Consider the following 20,426-nt stretch of genomic DNA (forward strand, 5'->3'; position numbering starts at 1 on the left):
TGTTTGCCAACCCTTGGCCTGGCTTTCTTCCTGTAGTTTTAGGAAGTAACATTTGTGAGCCTCGTGTCTGTTCACCACATATGCTGTGACATTTCTTACCAGTGGATTTATGGTGAGTTTGGTTACACTTGCTTGTATTAGTGCTCAGACCAATTTCTAGTAACCTAGTGGGATGCCAAGGATGGAGAAGTCAAGTCTCCATAAAGTCAAGTCAAGACTCGGTCAAGTCTCTCAGAGCAAAATTTAACGTAGCTTCCTCCTGAAAACCGATGGCGGTGTGAACAGCTTAATAATTCTTGCCTGCTAACCTGTGCATGATGGACTTTGACAGATTGTCTGCCGGAGTTCAACGCCCATCGAAATGGCTGTGAAGGAAAAGATTTCTATGTTTTGTCATGTGAACCCTGAACAGGTTAGTGCTGCTCTTTAGATTTGATTGCCTTGCAGGCACTTCTGCTGATGCTAGTGTTTTACACCTCTTAAATTATCGTATTACTTTTCACAACATTTATAAAAGCTTTGGGGGACTCATATGCAACTATGGCTCCCTTGCCCTTAAGTGAACAGTCTTGAGACTACTGACTCCTTAAATAGATTGTGTATTTCACTCCTTAAATTTTAATTACAGGTACAAAGCCAGGCAGATTTTTTTTTTTAAACTTGCAGTCCAGCCTCTGGAGAGAGAACCATTTGAAGCCTGCTTATCGTCTCTGTATCTTGTCTTTTCAGGACACTTACGGCTTTTACTTCAATTTCTCCTTTGTACTTGTTACAGCTTAGCTCACCCCAAAGCACACATTACAGTGACATTCACACTATCACTTCTGATTACATCAATGGCCTCAGTTCAATTCATTGCTACAAAAACTTCTGTGATGTGGGTTCAGGTCCTCTGTTCTATAGGACTTTCCACCTGTGTATCTGAGAACTGGCTTTTCTTTTATCCACTTATCTCTGTCTCTTGTTTGTAATAAGGCTCAGGCACAAGGGATTGGAGTTTAAAAGGTGATTTGATGGATCCTCAGGAAAAGGGTGAGGTTTGGCAAAAACATTTTGTTTCCTTCAGATTATCTCAAGGTTTTCTGAAGCCTAAAAACCATCTACTCAGATTTCTTGAGTCTCAGGAGTCAGGCTGATGTATTCACTGGCTGATGCTTCAGGGTCAGTGCAGAAGTCTGAACGCCTTTGAAAAATGTGATGGCAGATTTAAAGCACTCCTCTGTACCTGTATGTCATCAAGCCTTGGTTTTGTTTGTTTTTTGTAAATAGTACTTGGTATGGATATCACACACATTTTACCTGGTTTCTGAAATAGAAGGAGGATACAGCTTTTAGAGTTGGGTTGCCAAGACCTCTGAGAACAGATGATAGTCCAAACTTTCAACCATGTGGAATTTCTTTTCTTTCTTTCTTTATTTTTTGGCTGCACTGCATGGCTTGCAGAATCTTAGTTCCCTGACCAGGAATTGAACCTCAGCCACTGCAGTGAAAGCACCAAGTCCTAACCACTGGACCACCAGGGAATTCCTGAGTTTATTTTCTTTATAGATTCTGAAGAATGTTCTATCTTGTCAGTCCACAGGCTAGCTTATTAGTCTTTTTTTTTTTTTTTTAGCACATTGCTTTAAAAAATTTTTTTATTGAAGTACAGTTGAATTACAATGTTGTGTTAGCTTCAGGTGTACAGCAAAGTGAATCAGTTATATATATACATATATCCACTATTTTTTAGATTCTTTCCCTATATAGGTCATTACAAAGTATTGAGTGGAGTTTCCTGTGCTATACAGTAGCTTCTTATTATTATCTATTTTATATCTGGTTGTGTGTATATGTCAATCCCAGTTTTCCAATTTCTCTCTCTCCTCTGCCCCCACCCTTGCCTTATCTTCTAGTTACCATAAGTTTGCTGTCTCCATCTGTCAGCACATTGCCTTTTTTAACATGAGTTAATTCTCCCATTTCTTAGTTCCTCATGAACTTGCATTTCGAGCTCTTCTCACTTGGATTGCCGAGGAGGGAGTGGAAGGTCACAGGCATCTCTGTGATGTGCTGTTACCATGATATTTGAAAATCCTCTGGCCTGGAGGATAGATGAGTAAATAGCTCCACACCCCATGCCTTCCACTTCTGGGAATTGTGGCTGTCCAGAGATTTAATTTTAATTAATAATTGGGATGGAGCCTCATATCAATGACATCTTGGCACTTTGAATTGCATCAGGGAATGCACAGATGAGACACAATTGTCTTAAAGATAGATCAAGTTGTCGATGTCCAAACAGCTTAAGAACCCTTGGTTGGATAGCTATGGATTTGGAAAGACTGAACACATAGAGTTTGCAGAACATTTCTTGGCCTTTATTTAGGATGTGGCAGATCCTTAAATGCCTGCCAGTAGCCCTTTATCTGTACTTGAGAGGATGGTGAAAGCTCATTAGGGTGTGAAAAACAACCGTACCACCTGGCATTTAAAAGAGCCTTTCTCCCCTCATAGGTGTAATTAATTTGACTGTGTTCAATGTGTGCTTATAAATTTACCCAAATGAAGGGCAGACAAAAAAGCAATGATAGTAGCAGCTACAACAAAAAATGAGTGAATGAACAAACCACATACCCATACTTAGAGGACAAGGTGTATATATTCTAAGTCTACTGTCTAAACCTAGACTTAGGAGATGGTGCCTTGGGCCATGTGTCTTGGATACTGATGTACAAAGCATCCATGTTCCAACACCAAATCTCTGACACCCCTGGGGTTCCTGCATTTCAACTCAGACGCTCAGTAGCTGGAATGAGCATCAGACTCTGTAGGCCTTTATAAGACTGCCCTGCACTTCAGACACCAGCCTCAGGTTTCCCTTGTTCCAAGCCACCCCACTTCTGCCTGGCTGACTACAAAGTTGAAGCTTCTCGTAACCACCTCAGATTTGATAATTCTCTAGAATGACTCACAACTCAGAAAAGTGCTCTGCTTATGATTACTATTTTATTATAAAAGGTGTAAGTGAACAGCCAGATGAAGAGACACATAGGGCAAGGTCTAGGAGAGTCCCAGGCACAAGAGCTTTTGTTCCTATGGAGTTAGGGGGCACCACCTTTCCATTACATTTGTATATTCACAAACGAGGATGCTCCCCTGAGGCCTGGTGTTCACCATTTTTATTGTGGTTTCATTACATAGGCATGATTAAGTAAATCATTGGTCACCTGACTGAACTCAGTCTCTAGCCCCCATCCCCTCCCTGGCAGTCAGGTGGCTGAAAGTTCCAGCCTTCTAATGACTTGCTTGCTTTTTCTTGTGACCAACTCCAGTCCTAAAGTCATCTCAGTGCCAGCCTCGTTAACCTAACAAAGTTATTCCTGTAACTCAAGAAATTTCAAACGTTTAAAATATGTGTGTGTGTGTGTGTGTGTGTGTGTGTGTATTCTTTGTTCCTAGTTCCTGGCACAGGAGAGAGATATATATATATATACACATACGTACATACATACATACATATATACATATATATATATTCTACCATAGCATCCATGGTTCCGGGTGTAGAATAATGACTTCAGTGTTTTGTAATTAGATGAAACTAACCTTGTATTAATTCTGATTCCTGTTTAGGTTGCTGGGTTCTTGGTTTTCTTTTGTCAGTATAAATAAACTGCCATCTCTCTTGAGTTTTGGCTCATTCTTGTGTATGTTTTTGTGGCATATTTGAGTCATTCCATTAAATATGGTGTTTTATCATCATTAATCAGGTCATATGTATCCATGATGTTTCTTCCACCTACCGAGTGCCTGTGCTTTTGGAGGAACAAGGCATCATTAAATATTTTAAAGAGAGATTGGATCTGCCCATTGGGGATTCTGCAAGTAGTTTGCTTTCCAAGTGGAGAAATATGGCTGACAGGTACTGTGAAAGGAATTACTAATGTAATCTTTCTTAATTCTTGGCTTTGTGGGTAGGACTGAGGTCTACCTTAGAAGATAACTATGTAGCAGTCTGCTTTCCACCTGGTCATGTTTGGTTTGGGAAATATCTAAAGCTCTAGCATATTGTCAGGGTGTTTTGCTGTTCTCTGAAGATTTTGGATGGCATCACCGACTCGATAGACCTGAGTTTGACTGAACTCCGGGAGTTGGTGATGGACAGGGAGGCCTGGTGTGCTGCAATTCATGGGATCACAAAGAGACGGACACGACTGAGTAACTGAATTGACTGAACTGAACTGAAGATTTGCAGGGCCTTTGATTTTGCTCTACTTAAAGAAAAGTGAATTGAAAGAACTTGGATTCCAGAATTTAAAAAAATTTTTTTGGAATAAATCAAAAATTTTTTGATTTATTATTTAGTCTCTGAATATTTTAAACAGATTAAAATGCTATAGGTTTTGTTTTGTTTTGCTTATTTTTAAGATTTGGCTAACATTCCTTAAAGGAAATCCTTCTGAATAGGAAGTTTTGGCTACAGCATTGTTGTTCTCTCCTGCAGTTATGAACTATCAGCGTCGGTATTAAAAACCCCTGATAGGTTTTAGCTTTAAGACAATCATATTAATTTCAGCAAGGTTTGTCTAATTTGATGTTGTATACAGAGGAAATCCCCATCGCCTATTTTCTTATACTAAATGTTGATGAGGCATGACTCCATAAACTCCTGGCTGCTTCACTTCTCATGTAGCTGAGGTAGAGGCAGTTGGCGCAGTAGTTACAAATGTAGGCTCAGTGTTGCTGAGGAGTAGATCTTAAAAGTTCTCATCATAAGAAAAACATTTATAACTTTGTGTGGTGATGGATGTTAACTAGAATTCTTATGGTTACCATTTTGTAAAATATAAATATATTGAATTATCATGTGTGACTGGAACTAATTAATGTTATATATCACTTATATCTCAATTTAAAAAAATGTAAGCTCTGGTGTCAAGCACCATAGATTCAGACCCTAGCTTCTCCTTTCACTAGCTGTGTGAGTTTAGGCAGATTACTTAATCTCTTTGTGCTTGTTCTCCCATCTGTATACAACTGGGGTATGCTAGTACCATACTGTGGCAATTTTGAGAGAAAATACTGTGGGCCTTAACTTCACATCAGGCACTATTGGCTACTGATGTCTGTTATAATAATCAAAATATTTTGGGGGGGGCTTCCCTGATAGCTCAGTTGGTAAACAATCCACCTGCAATACAGGAGACCCTGGTTCAATTCCTGGGTTGGGAAGATCTGCTGGAGAAAAGATGGACTACTCACTCCAGTATTCTTGGGCTTCCTTTGTGGCTCAGCTGGTAAAGAATCAGCCTGCAGTGCAGGAGATGCAGGAGACTAGAGTTTGATTCCTGGGTCAGGAAGATACCCTGGAGGAGGAAATGGCAACCCACTCCAGTATTCTGGTCTGGAGAATTCCATGGACTGTGTAGTCCATGGGGTTGCAAAGAGTTGGACACGACTGAGTGACTTTCACTTTCACTTTCCCTGGTGGCTCAGTGGTAAAGAATCTGCCTGCAGTGCAGGAGATGCAGGAGACTAGGGTTTGATCCCTGGGTCAGGAAGATCCCCTGGAGGAGGAAATGACAACCCACTCCAGTATTCTTGCTGAGAAAAATCCCCTGGATGGAGGAGCCTGGTGGACTACAATCGATAGTGTCAAAAAGAGTCAGCCACAACTGAGTAAGCGAGAGCATTGGTTAGAAATGGGACAGTTTGAGCTTCCAAACATAATAATTTTGATTTATTGAAACCCATGAAATATGTTTAAATGAGCAAATTCATAAAAATATAAAACAAGTGATTTGATGGTGACAAAATCACTGACCTTTGATAGGTAACTAGTAGATTGAAAATTCTTTTGCCTTTTCATTTTAAAATTTAAAAAGTGTTTTAGAATTTGTGGGCTAAGTAGAACCAGGAATGAAGTGCCTTTTCTGAACTTAGGTGCTCCAATGACTGGTGATACAGTTAAGCCCCTGTCCTCCAGAATGCTTAAGGAATCAGTCACTTTGTGGGAATTTTCTAGGTACTTGGGGCTGATCCTTTTTAAGCATGAGAAACTTTAATATTTTAACTCTTTGTATTGAAACTAGTTCTAAACTATACTCTATGCCTCTGTGCTTTTAAAGCCAGAGTTTGGTTTTTGTACTAGTTTCCTGTGGCTGCTGTAACAAATTACCACAGAGTGGGTGGCTTAAACCAACAGAGATTTGTTCTCTCACAGTTGTGGAGTCTGGAAGTAGGAAATCAAGGTGTGAGCAGGGTTGGTTCCTTTCGGAGCTCTGAGGTAGAATCTGCCCCATGTGTTTCTCCTGGCCTCTGTGGGCTAGCTTCCTTGGTGTTCTTGGCTTATGGCCATGTCACTCCATTCTCTCTCTCTCTTGTCACATGTCCTTCTCCTTTGTGTCTTCTTCCTTTCTCTTTTATAAGGATGCTTGTCTTTGCAGTCAGGGCCCATTCGAATCCAGAATGATCTCATCTGGAGATCCTTAACTTAATTGCGTCTGCAAAGTGTTCCCCCCACCCCCACCCAGTTATGGACACATTCATAGATTCTGGGGGACATACGTTTTTTGAGCCACCATTGAGCTCAGGATTCAAGCAAAGGGAATATTGAGCAATAGTCTCTCTGCGTCATGTTGGCTGTGATGTTGGTTCATTGGTCATAGAGGTGTGAAGTGTCCATTCTTTAGACCCCATCCCCTCAGTACAGCCTCTAGAGAGATAGATACAAGAAGGCCAACAGAAGTCAAAGGGGCAGCCTTGGTCGTGGAGGTCCAGTGCTGCTCAGAGGCCTCATACCTGGCTGATGGCTGAATGGAGAGCACAGGGGGAGGGAGGTGCTAGACTGTGCAGGTTCAAGAGCACAGGAGGGCACAGGGGTGTAGGCCTAGCTTATCTCCCTGGATGGCAGCTGGGCTGCCCAGTGGCCTCCCCTGTCCCACCCGGCTGCTGCGTGACTCCTCGTTCCCTGGGAAAACAAGCCACGAGTGAGTGGAGAGAGGGATGTGTGGAAGGAGGGACTGGCCATGCTGACTGCAGCCCTGCGTCCCTCTGGCAGTGGAGGTGTGAGAGTGGGGTGAAGCCTCAGCCAGACTGCTGTGCTCACCTGGGCCAAACTCTGGGACAGGGTGCGCTCCCACCCCATCACGTCATCTTGGAATGTTGCCTTGCTACCAACTTGCTTTGTTACCTATGTCCTTTGTATAGCTGAGGTGAAGCGCAGGCAGGCAGTCTCCAGAGCGACATAAAAGTAAGTGGCAAGTTAAAGGTTTAGCAGCATTCTCTGACGTTCTTCAGTCGCCTTCCTAGAAAGTCACCTCTGCTGTCAGTTTTGACTTCTTAGCTCTTCGTGTGTTTTTCTCCTTCTACTTCGTTTCCATCACACTTCTCTTTCACTCTTTGCAGATATAGATATAAAAGAGGAATATTCCTCATCCCAGTAACATTTTTCTAAGGTGTCTGGGGGAAGAGTTTGCTTCAGAGCCTTTAAAGATCTTCAAGCCCTGAGTGACATTTCCACATACTTAGTACCAGACCACATGTTTTTCATGTACTTTGAACAGATCTCCTGACAGAAGCAACAGTAAAGATTGTGTCTCTAATGGCAAATTGTGATTGAGCATCTTATGTAGAATGGAATTTTCTCATAAAAATGATGTAAGTGGCTTATAGTATTTTAAATAGTTCTCTCAGCACCATTCTTCAGAAATGTCATAAATAACTTGGCTTTTGTGGGTCAGCTGGGAATGGAACAATTTTTAATGTAGACACTTTGAATGCATTTTCTCATATGATGTCACCTTACAAAGTTAATATTGTAGTGTCTGCTGTTGACACTGAGAATACATTTTCTTATACAGTGTCACCTTATAAGTGAATTTAAGGACAGCTCATGTTGATGAGATGGGGAGACTTTTTAATTTTTTATTTGTAATGCTTTTAACTTTTTCTTTTTCTCCTTGGATTTATGTCTGTGCTTGCTCTTATAAGCCAATGTTGGGCTTTCTCAGGATTTTCAAATATCTTGGAGTACAGATTTTTATTCTTTGGGGGTAGGGTGGGAAATCTGAGTCAGTACATCAAATTCAAGGCACGTCTGTTCCTCAGGTTTTAAAAAGTGCCTTGGGATAAGAACAGTGGCTATCATTACGCTTGTGATGTGATGTTACATGCATATAACCTTTAAGCTTGTTTTCCTTCCCAGGTATGAAAGGTTACAGAAAACATGTTCCATTGCCCTGGTTGGCAAATACACCAAGCTCAGGGACTGCTATGCCTCCGTGTTCAAAGCCCTGGAACACTCAGCCTTGGCCATCAACCACAAGTTGAATCTGATGGTGAGCCCCTGCCTGGTCTTCTGCATGTTTCAGCCATTCATTGTGAAATCTCATCTTGTACACAGGCAGGTTGTGTTGAAGGACCCCCAAGTTCAGTGATTCACCAGGACTCAGAGGACTGAGAATACAGCTGTACTCATGAGTATAACTTATTTTAGTGATAGGATACAGAGCCAAATCAGCAGAGGAGAAGGCTAGTCGGATGAAGTCTCGGGGAAACCACCTTTAAGCTTCCAAGGGTCCTCCTCCAGTGAAATCACAGAGGATGTGCTTGAACCCCCCAGGAATAAGCTGTAGTAACACTGGTGAAGTGCTGACTGCCAGGGAAGCTCTTTAGAGGCTTGGCACCCAAGGTTTTTCCTGAGGGCTGGTCACATAGGTGCCCTCTGCCTCCAGAGCGTCAAAATTCCAGACTCCCAGGAGGAAAGCGGGTGCTCTACATAAATCATATTGTTTCTTCCAACACTATAGGCACAACGAGCCACTCTTATCAGATCTTGTTAATAGTGAGCATGTGTGCATGCTCTCATCGTTTCTAACTTTGCAAACTCACGGACTGTAGCCTGCCAGGCTCCTCTGTCTACGAGATATTCCAGGCAAAAATATTGGAGTGGGTTGCCATTTCCTCCTCTAGGGGGTCTTACCATCCCAGGGATCAAACCTATATCTCCCACGTCTTCTGCATTACAGGCAAATTCTTTACTGCTAACCCACCAGGGAAGCCTGATTATGGTGGGAACTCTCCCCAAATCATGTTTCCAGATGCCAGACAAGGGCCAACCTTGTAAGCAGGCCTTTCCGAGGATAGCGGTCAGGTCTGCCATGTTAACTTTTTTTCTGCATGCAGGTTTAAGGCACAGTTTCTGAAATTAGGCTTTGCACATTCAGGGACGTATATACTCCATGCTTATTTAAGTATTTTGTGTTTACTTAATAAGAAAATGGGGCTTCCCCGGTGGCTCAGCGGTAAAGAATCTGCCTGTAATGCAAGAGCTTCAGGAGATGCAGGTTCAATCCCTGGGTCGGGGAGATCCCCTGGAGGAGGGCATGGCCACCCACTCCAATATTCTTGCCTGGAGAATCCCCATGGACAGAGGAGCCTGGTGGGCTACAGTCCACGGGGTCACAAAGAATCGGCCACAACAGAGCACATACATATGGGCTAGCACATATGGGCTAGCAGAGGTGAAGTTATATGTATATAGCTTGAGTATACTCTTTGTCTTTGTTAGATACAGAAGTAGTATATGCTCAGTGTATAAAATTTAAGCAAAGCATAATGCAAAATCCAGAAAGTAGAAGATTCTTCCTCCCAGAAATCCTTCTCTTGCTGCACCTGTCGTTCTCAGTTTGATGCATATCTTTCCAGACTTTTCTCTCTATATATAAATGTGTATATTTAATGATATTCTCTCTGGGTATATCACAATTTAGGAAGGCCTTATTATTTTGATGTAAATGGTAAAACCTTTATATAATGAACCAAAAGATACACTTACTTGTTCAAGAAATTGAGTAGTTTCCAGCTTAGGACCTATCTCATTTTCTCTCATCTCTTTGTAGCTTCTTTCTCTAAACACTTTCTGTTTTTGACTTTCGAATGAATTGTTCCCTTCCTATTCTTCCTATTCATTCAGCTCCCCCAGGCCCTCATAGAAAAAAAGAAAGCAATAATAGAAAATCTGTTATAATACAAATTTTATAAAGTAAAATTTTGTATCTTAAGATATATTCAGATAGTAATTTGTATAACAGAAATACTAAAATAACAGATATATAGGGACTGTTATGTACACAGGAATTGTCATAACTGTTTTTCTTATAATAGAATTCATCAATGGTGGCCTCTACTAAGTCTTGTTGGAATCATGGGCCTGTGCTGTGTTTATCTTGCGTGACTTTGGCAGCAGTTTCCCAGCTGGTTTTCAGTCTTCCCTCCATTTCCTTCACTGAATTTTTCTAAACTCACTCTCTGTTCCTTCAGACCTTTCGGTCGCTTCAAGTGTTCTGTCGCTGCATGGAACTTCTCTGGGCGTCACCGGAGTGGTCACCACTTCCTGTCTTTTGTCTGCAGTTTCATACAAGCTGTTCTTTCACCACCACCCCTCTCTACCCCTCTACCCTGCATACCTTCCCACCTGCATACCTTCCTACCTGCCTCCCAATTACACACACACACACACACACACACTCAGCTTGCGTCTGCTCCAGGGCGTAGCTTCTTGGACATCCCCTCCCCCAAAAGCTTCCATGAAGGTGTTCCTTCCCTTCTTCTCTCCAGCTCACCTCTAGCTCTGGTGTGGGTCCTGCTTCTTCCGCAGTGTTCTCTTCTTTGCCCATAGTAACTCTTATCTCCCTGTGCTGTGGGTGCCTATTTATCTGGTTTTGTAATCTTCCTAAAAGATTGTAAGAGCCACAAGACGTCTATGCTAAGTGACCTGTACAGTGTTTGCATAATAAGTAGTTATTGAATAATTGTGTGTTAGATGGTTCTAGTATTTTCCAGTTTTTATTTTTCTGAAATCTTTACATTTGTTGGATGTTTTTAGTACATAGATTCCATTGATCTGGAGCAGACTACTGAAGTTGAAGACCCTGTGAAATTCCATGAAGCTTGGCAGAAGCTCTGCAAAGCTGAGTAAGTACCAAGGACTGTCCACGCCAGTTAGGAGAATGCCACTGTGATTTTTCCATAATGATTCAACTTACCCCAATTACTAATTTTTGTACACTTGAAAGATAGTTTGGAGTACTTGTGATTCGGGGTGCTTGTGCTGTATTTACATTACATTTACTTTGAAACATGCCATGTTAGTATTAGTGGTGCATGCAATGGAGATGATTTTATTTTGGATAAACACTCTCATTTGAAAACATGAGAGCTCAAGAGAAAACTGGAAGGTCATGTTACCCTTCATGGCACAAAACAATGCCACCCCCAAGAGTTATGTTGATTACTTACAAAATAAAACCTTGAATCAAAAGATGTGGAAAAGAAAACAAAATCAAAAGAGAAGGGAAGATTGTCATTCTTGCATAGTAACTTTGTATATGTAAGGTCTGTCTCTGTATTTTTCCATAGCATCAACTCACTTTCTCCTCCCCAGAGTAAAACCATCTCCACTGCATGTGCCACTAACACTAACATGGTGTGTTTCAAAGTAAACTGGTGAAATAGGCCTACTAATTACTAAGTTGTAGCACAGCAAAATTTCCTGGCTAGGAGCCACTTTAGAGACTTGAAGCCACTGCAAGGCCTGAAGGAACAGAGAATGATTTTAGAATCACTGTGGCTCAGTGAAGGAAATGGAGGGAAGTTTTTACCATATTGATGGGAAAGTGAGTGGATGCTACTGAAAGATGCAGAGACAGACTTTCCATATACAAAGTTACAGTGCAAGAATGACAATCTTCCCTCTTCTCTTGGTTTTGTTTTCTTTTCCACATCTTTTGATTCAAGGTTTAATTTTGTAAGTAATCAATATAACTCTTGGGGGTGACATTGTACTGTGAAGGTAACATTACCCTCCAGTTTTCTCTTGAACTGTTAGGTTTTCAAATGAGAGTGTTTATCCAGAAAGTCTCTGAAGTGGCTCCTAGCCAGGAAATTTTCCTGTGCCACAACTTGATTAGCAATCAAAAGGTCTGTTTCACCAGTTTAACTCTTTCTGATTATGTAAGAGGTCTTAAAACATTTTTATAACAGAACTTTTAAAAGAACCTTAACCTGTTTGTATTCAGATAATTCTTTCAGTGTCATTTTTAACTGAATTGAATCTCTTAGTTACTATGCTCATGTGCTGCAGAGACCTATCAGAAAATATATATCAAGGTCAGTTGTAAGACATTCGCAACTGCTTTATAACATTGGGAGGATTTCAAGAAGAAAGTTCAGGATGTGAAATTGTGTAATCAATTTTGAAAATAGACTCCAAGCATATTCTCTAGCAGTTGTGCCAAGTGTTGAATTTGGGATCAGTAAGCATGGTCTGAAAACAAGAATTTCACAAATAAAGATAATGTCAAATTTCCCCTCCTCTTGTGTTGATTGCAGTGGTGTTCTTGTGCCAGGAGGCTTTGGAATCAGAGGAACGTTGGGAAAACTCCAGGCAATTTCTTGGGCACGGTCAAGGAAGATTCCTTTTCTGGGTAAAACTGATGTTTATGAATCCTGAGTATGAGTTTTTTTAGATTTTTGATACCTAATTGGGATAACACATAATAGGGTTTGTTAATGTGAAAAGTGTGATTTCGAATTTGAACATTCAGGTGCCAAATAGTTTGCTACAGGGTCTGGAAACTATATTCTACAAGCCTTACCTGGTTCACAGCGTTTTTGTAAATAAAGTTTTATTGGAATACAGCCACACAGATTTGTTTACATATTGTCTGTAGCTGTTTTTCCAATACAGTGGCAGAGATTGAGACCCTACAGCATGCAAAGCCTAAAATCTTTACTCTCTGGCCCTTTACCAAAAAAATTTGTCAACCTACAAGAACTTACCACTGGTCTGGTTGTATAGCAAGAGGATGGGAAGAACCTGTGTTCAAACCTGCCCTTACCTTTTCTGATTATTCCCACCTGATTCCATCTTTTACCACTTCAAGCAGAGAGCATCTCAATAAGATGCCACAGTGTTATTTCTAATCAGAAAATGCTTAAATTGAAATGTATATACTCCTTTTAGAAAAGATAATACAGAAAAAGCATCTAACATTACGGAGACAGCTCTGTTAAGAATTAGAGCTGGGTGTTTTCAATGCTTTTGTTCAAATTGGAAAGCATGGCTTCCTTAGCAATGAAACTAGATGTAATAGAACATTGATGGGATAAAAGGCAGCTCTGCAACTGGGGGTCCAGAAGGAAGAGGGAATGGGGAGAGGCCGTGTTTCATGCTGTGCTTGCATGGGCTGCTGGGTTTATGAACTGAGTGGACCGGCTTTGGTACCGTTCACTTAATATCAACAGGTTCATTTTCCCCACTTGCCTGTTCTTTGATTAACTTCCTAGACACTCTCCACTAGGGATCCATTTTTAAAAGAGAAGCTAGGAGTAGTTTACCTTGGTACCTTGCTTTGTTTTATCCATCTAAGCTCACCTGCGCCACTGTTTTCTTTTGAAGTAATCTTGTTTAGTTTCTATCTAAACATGATTAGCATTCTTCAGATAATTTTCACTGTAGAGAATAGTTTGTAGCTCTTTAGCTTTCTCTTTAACACACTGTCTCTATCGCCTAGCTTTGTGGGACTTTCTGAAGTTCCTCCAAAGCACTCAGCTGTTTCACGCTTATTGACTTTTGTTCTGGTGTGCTTGGTATATTGATTGCTCTCTCCTTTGAGTCCCTGTGTATCTTGGATATATCTGTAAAAGCATCTGGAATACTCCTTGGTATTTGTTTATTGGAGAGTATTGGTGGGCCACAGTGAATGTGGAGATGGGCAAGGGGTACATCCCTGTGGCAACAGGCCTGGGCCTATGCAGGTCCCTTTCTCTCCTCATTGAGCTCTCTGCTCAGTTCCATTTGGCTTCTCCATTACGCTCCAGCCTGTGGTAGAGGTACCAGCTCCCCCAGCTGCTGCTGTTTCCTTGTAGTGAAGGTTCGGCCTGTTCTGGGCTCAGCAGCTGGGCACAGACCTCCCACTCCCCTGCCTGCCTGTGGGCGCTCCTTGGATCCCAGCCTGCTGCCAGGCAGGGGCTGCCTGCAAACAGAGCCCACATTTAAGGCCATGAAACTATCTAGAGAAGAGAGAGTGTGAAGACTCAGCCCACAGAGACTCCCTCGTGAATTGAGGTGTTGTTCGACAGTCTGTGAAGGAGTTGGGTGCTCTGGGGCAGCCCTGCAGGCCACACGTGCGCCTCAATCTAGAGACACATTTGGAGGTAGGCAGATTTGCCTTTTGGACCTTGCCTTCTCATTTCTTGCCCTTTTCCAACTTCACATTTATTTATTCCTACTTCATTTTGGGTCGTCCAAACCCCTTCCCTGCCCCTGCCACCCCTGTTCTGAGGGAGAAGCTACAGCAGCAAACTTACTCTCTCGGAGCCTGCATTCTAGATGGAGAAGATAGCAAGCAAATGAACAGAAAATGTGACACAGTACAAAATCGTTTCGTTTGTTTTGTATATGTGCTTTTTAAAACAGGAGTTTGCCTTGGGATGCAGCTGGCAGTGATAGAGTTTGCACGAAACTGCCTTAACTTGAAAGGTAAGTCTGAGATTTTCTAAAAACCTCTTAGTGAAAAGCATTCTTATTACTTAAAGAATTTTCCAGCTACATAATGGTGAGTTACTGAACTCATTTCTTTATCTTCAGATGCTGATTCCACAGAATTTGAGCCAAATGCCCGTGTTCCTGTGGTAAGTGGATTGTTTATCTTTTTGGGTTGGGTCATTATTTTGTTTCTGGTTCTAGCCTATGCTCATAAGGGGCTATTATTTTTTTTTTTTTTAATATGACATCAGGACATTTTAATTATATATGATTTTGCTTATTGTTATTAGTTTATATCAAACCACTTTATTCTCCATCGTCCATTTTGTCAGCTGTGTCTTGCAGGAAGAAAGGGTCCTAGACTGGTTTCTCTGCAGTAGTTTTCAAGCTGAACATTCAGGAAAAGGTTGAGTTGACTTTGACAGCAATGTATCAGAGCTGATGTAAACACACAGGCTGTCCTGTCTCTAGACCCATCCTGTCTGTACTTTTGCTGCTCCTCAGCGTTTATCAGTTCCTTTTCCCATAAAATAGTCCAAGGATTTGACCAGGAGTGAAGGCTACTGTGCTGTGTCACCTGCCACCCTGCTAACTCATCCCATGGCATCCTGTCCCTCCACACTTGGAGTTTTAGAGTTGGACAATCTGAATGACATTCCCTACACCTGAGATCTCTCCTGTCCTGCAGCCTCCCCACCCCTGGAATCTCAAAACCAGCGAAGAATTTAGTTACAAAAATAAACCCAATCTGATTACTGAGGACTTCCTATTCATCCTGGGAAGCCTTTCCTGACCTCTGCCTTCTATGCCTCGCACCACCTCTATCAGAGTATACACCTCATCATTGTGATTCGTCTTTTATTAACAGTTTTATTGAGATATAATTCACATACCATAAAATTTAGCCATTGAAAGTATATAATGCAATGACTCAGCACATTCACAGATTTCTATAATCATCACCACAGTCAATTTTGGACCATTTTGATTACTCTAAAAAGAAATCCCACACCCTTTGCTGAAACCCCCAAGCCGCTTATGCTCCCAGCTCTGGGCAGCCATTCATCTGTTTTCTGTCTCTATATATTTGCGTATTCTGGCCATTTCATATACAGTCGACCTTTGAATAATGCAGGGGTTAGGTGTGACTCTCCGTGCAGTCACGTATCTGCCTATAACTGCTAATCACCTCTCCATATATGCTTTCCTCCATATCTGCAATTTCAACCAACCATGGGTCATGTAGTACTGTAGTATTTACTATGAAAAGGGCTTGTTTAAGGGGACCTGTACATCTCAGACCTGTGTTGATCCACTGCAAATGGAATCATACTGTATGTGGCCTTTTGTGAGTGGCTGCTTTCATTTAGCATAATGTTGTCAAGGTCTGTCTATGTTGTAGTGTCTATCAGTACTTTGCTTCTTTTCATTGCCAAATAATATTTAATTATATGGATAGATTGCATTTTATTTATCCGTTCATACTTTGATGGACATTTGTTGTTTCCATCTTTTGGCTACTGTAAATAATGCTGCTATGAACATTTGTTTACAAGTTTCTGTGTGGACATATTTTTTCATTTCACTTGGGTCTATACTTAGGAGTGGAGTTGTGGGTCATATAGTCACTGTATGTTTAATTTTTTGAGGAACTGTCAGACTGTTTTCTAAAGTGGTTGCAGCATCCTGCAAGCAATGTATGCGGGTTCCAATTTCTTCATATCCTCAGCACTTGTTATTTTTTATTACAGTTGACTGTTTTTTTTAAACTTCAGTTTCTTTTCTAGAGAAAACAGTAGTTCTTATACTTTAGTTTGCATTAGAAACACTTGAGGAAACTTTTCCCCCTTTCTGTGTTAATTTACTCAGCACATATTAACAGCAAACATACTGTGAGCCACATATATTCTTTCCTTGGGAAATGATTACAATTGACTCTTGAACAACATGGATTTGAGCTGCACAGGTCCACATATACATGGATTTTTTTGTGTGTACCTCTCTTTTAATTAATTTATTTTTTATTGAAGGATCATTGCTTTACAGAATTTTGCTGTTTTCTGTCAAACCTCACTATGAATCAGCCATAGGTATACATATATCCCCTCCCTTTTGAAACTCCCTCCCATCTCCCTCCCCATCCCACCCCTCTAGGTTGATAAACAGAGCCCCTGTTTGAGTTCCCTGAGTCATACAGCAAATTCCCGGTGGCTGTCTATTTTACATATGGTAATGTAAGTTTCCATGTTACTCTTTCCATACATCTCACCCTCTTCTCCCCCTTCCCATGTCCATAAGTCTGTTCTCCATGTCTGTTTCTCCACTGTTGCCCTGTAAATAAATTCTTCAGTACCATTTTCTGGATTCCATATATATGTGTTAGAATATGGTATTTATCTTTCTCTTTCTGACTCACTTCACTCTGTATAATAGGTTCTAAGTTCATCCACCTTATTGTGTGTGTGTGTTAGTTGTTCAGTCATGTCCGACTCTTTGCCACCCCACGGACTGTAGCCCACCAGACTTCTCTGTCCATGGAATTCTCCAGGCAAGAATACTGGAATGGATTGCCATTCCCTTCTCCAGAAGAACTTCCCAACCCAAGGATCGAGCCCTGGTCTCCTGCATCGCAGGCAGATTCTTTACCGTTTGAGCTACAGGGAAGTCTGTGGATTTATCCACCTCATTAGAACTGACTCAAATGCATTCCTTTTTATGGCTGTGTAATATTCCACTGTGTGTATATATACCACAACTTCTTTATTCATACATCTGTCAATGGACATCTCGGTTGCTTCCGTGTTCTAGCTATTGTAAATAGTGCTGCAATGAACATTAGGGTACATGTGTCTTTTTCAATTTTGGTGTTTTTTTTTTTTTTTTTTTCAATAAATATATACTGCAGTACTATACTATTGATAGTAGGTTGAATTTGTGGGTGTGGAACTGTGGATATGGAGGGCCAACTGTAAAGTTATATTTGATTTTTTGACTACTTGAGGGGTCAGTGCCCCTAAGCCCTGTGTTGTTCAAGGGTCAGTTGTATAGCCATTCTAGTGGGAGTGAAATTGTAGCTCACTGTGGGTTTGATTCACATTTCCTTGATGTCTAAGGTTGTTAAACATCTTTTTGTATGCTTATTGGCCACTTGTATGTCATGTTTGGAGAACTGTCTATTCAGATCCTTTGCCTACTTTAAATTGCGTTATTTGTCATCTTATTAAGTTGGAAGTGTTTTTTTTTATATTCTAGATATAAGTTCCTTATTAGATATATTATTGACATTTGGGGCCAGATAGTTGTCCTGTTCATTGTAGGATGTTCAGTAGCATCCCTGGCTTCTACCCACTATATGTCTGTCATATTTTCCTCCCAACCCCAAACTGTGACACTAAAAATATCTCCAGACATTGCAGAACATACCCTGGGGACACAGGCAAAATAGTCTCCTTTGAGAAGCACTGATTTAGAAAAATCTAGTATTTTTTTGGTAACTTTTTATTTTATATGGGGTATAGCCGATTAACAGTGTTGTGATAGTTTCAGGCGAACAGCAAAGGGACTCAGCCATACATATACATGTATCCATTCTCCCCCAAGCTCCCCTCCCATCCAGGCTGCCCTATGACACTGAGCAGAGTTCCATGTGCTATGCAGTAGGTCCTTGTTGGTTATCCATTTTAAATACAGCAGTGTGGACATGTCCATCCCAAACTCCCTAATTATCCTTTCCCCCTAACTTTCCCCCCAATAACCGTAATGTTCTGTAAGTCTGTGAGTTTGTTTCTATTTTGTAAGTAAGTTCGTTTGTATCATTTCTTTTTAGATTTCGCATATAAGGGATGTCATATGATAGAGAAATCTAGTTCTTTTCCTCTCCCCTCAGAACAGTCCCTTCCTTTCCTTATGGCAACCATTAATTCTTTTTCTTTAAAGAGTTATCTTTCCATTTAAAAAAATACAAGTAAACCCATATATTTGTAAGCCTCTCCCCTTCTTAGATAAATGACAGCAGACTCTGGATATTTTTTCTGCCTTGCTTTTTTTCACTCAACATTCTCTGCTGGAGTGGAGATCATTCTGTGGAAGGATATAGAGATATTCTCCACTCATTTTTATAGCTTGCAATTCAGACTATAATGAACCATAACTTCCCAGCCAGATGGTACTTTTAAGTCTTACGCTTAGAAGAGTTAATACGAGTGAAACGTTCCTTATAAGGCTTTAATAGAAACATATTTCCTGACTAATGGCTGATATGGCTGTGCCAGGCAAACATTGGGATTTCTTCTCTTAGAGAATACTTTGGGGTAGGAACTGACTTTACCAGTAGGTGCCACTGTTAAATAGCTTTGGCAAGCTTTATTCCTTGACTATCCTTTACTGTGTGTGTGTGTATTTTTAAAACATTTATACACAGGATAAAAAAGTAAAGCCCTAAAGAAAAGGTATAAAACTGCCTTTTACATGCTCCTACCTCACCTCAGTTCCCTTACCCAGAGGTGACTACCTTCGTCCATTTCTTTTGTTATTCTGCTAAAGATTGTGTGTGTGTATGTATATACAAACGCCTACCTGCTTACGTATATGGATATATGTTCCTTTAAAAATACATATGCTGGTATGCCTAATACATCATTCCCCTTGCATTGTACTCATCACTCCACTTCAGTGCACAGGGATCTTCCAAATGCTTGCCTTGCTGTTAATATATGCATCATTCTTTATTTAACAGTCTTATATTGATGAATATTTAGGTTGTATCCATTATTTGCTGCTTTAAATCATGCTGCAAATTAGTATCTGTACATATGTCCTTGTAGCCACACATACACACTTGTATAGGATAAATTCTTAGAAGAGGAATTGAGAAGTTGGAGGAAATGTACATTTTACATTTTGATAACTTCTATACTCATAAGTGAGATGAGAACAATAAAACCTAATTGCTACTGAACATCTTTATGGCCTACAATCAGTTTGTTGGAGAAAAATAGCCTTAAGAGCCAGGATTTGTGAGGATGGGGAGAAGTCTTATTAAAGAAAAAGACTAAGGTAATAGAATCACCAGGTAGCAAACACCAGGAAGCCTCAGGAATCTCTTAAACTTGAGCAAATAACAGTGACTTACAGAGGGTAATAGCCATTCTGCCCCTTCTCACTAAAAAAGTAAGTCATTTGGAAACCAGGAGCCTCCTTTAGGATATATTTGCAGCTGAAATCTGTTTCATGGATGTGGGGGAGAAAAATAATTTTCCCTCTACCTTTCTAGGTTTTTGGCTGAGATCCCTGTAACAAAAGGCAGATTAACGGCCGGGGTGGGGGGTGGGTAGGGGGCAGGGCCAGGCGGCGGTGGGGGGGGGAGAGGAACAAGCAGAAGCTTAATAACATGGATACCTCCAGTGTACCCAGGAAACCCTGAATAACTCCCCAGAATGGCCCAAGCCACCATCTTAAATACCATCTCCAGCTAGAGAGTAAAGATGTTGGTATTTATGGGAGATTTTCAAGGCAAAATCACAGAAAACAAGGGTAAGGTTATCATGCAGATTTAAGTCCATGCCTTCTCCATTGTTAAGAGTTTCTAGAGATTTAGAGTTATCTTTCTCTTCCTGGTACTGTGAGGGAGTGAAAGTGAAGTTGCTCAGTTGTGTCTGACTCTTTGCGACCCCATGGACTGTAGCCTACCAGGCTCCTCTGTCCATGGAATTTTCCAGGCAAGAATATTGGAGTGGGTTGTCATTTCCTTCTCCAGGGGATCTTCCCAACCCAGGGATCGAACCTGGGTCTCCTGCATTGTAGGCAGACGATTTTACCATCTGAGCCAGCAGGGAAATCCTGGTACAGTGACACCCTTACAAATGGAAAGTGAAAGTCGCTCAGTCGTGTCCCA

The 20,426-nt window shown here is 41.0% G+C and overlaps 1 protein-coding gene and 1 non-coding gene across 10 annotated transcripts in view; one reads left to right on the forward strand and one right to left on the reverse strand.

The window, feature by feature from the left end:
* The window catches only part of CTPS2 (CTP synthase 2), a 108,772-nt gene that overhangs the window by 24,112 nt on the left and 64,234 nt on the right, over positions 1-20,426 (forward strand). For all 9 annotated transcript variants that reach the window (XM_070783516.1, XM_070783511.1, XM_070783512.1 and 6 more), the window contains 7 exons: positions 332-412; positions 3,753-3,904; positions 8,189-8,321; positions 10,871-10,959; positions 12,376-12,470; positions 14,465-14,527; positions 14,636-14,679. In XM_070783516.1, coding sequence (XP_070639617.1) covers positions 332-412; positions 3,753-3,904; positions 8,189-8,321; positions 10,871-10,959; positions 12,376-12,470; positions 14,465-14,527; positions 14,636-14,679 — 657 coding nt within the window. The remainder of the gene's footprint in view (positions 1-331; positions 413-3,752; positions 3,905-8,188; positions 8,322-10,870; positions 10,960-12,375; positions 12,471-14,464; positions 14,528-14,635; positions 14,680-20,426) is intronic.
* On the reverse strand, positions 20,295-20,367 carry TRNAC-ACA (transfer RNA cysteine (anticodon ACA)). The gene has a single exon. It is a non-coding gene; the product is annotated as a tRNA-Cys (tRNA).

Source organism: Bos indicus, chromosome X (genome assembly GCF_029378745.1).
Source record: "Bos indicus isolate NIAB-ARS_2022 breed Sahiwal x Tharparkar chromosome X, NIAB-ARS_B.indTharparkar_mat_pri_1.0, whole genome shotgun sequence".
Lineage (NCBI taxonomy): Eukaryota > Metazoa > Chordata > Mammalia > Artiodactyla > Bovidae > Bos > Bos indicus.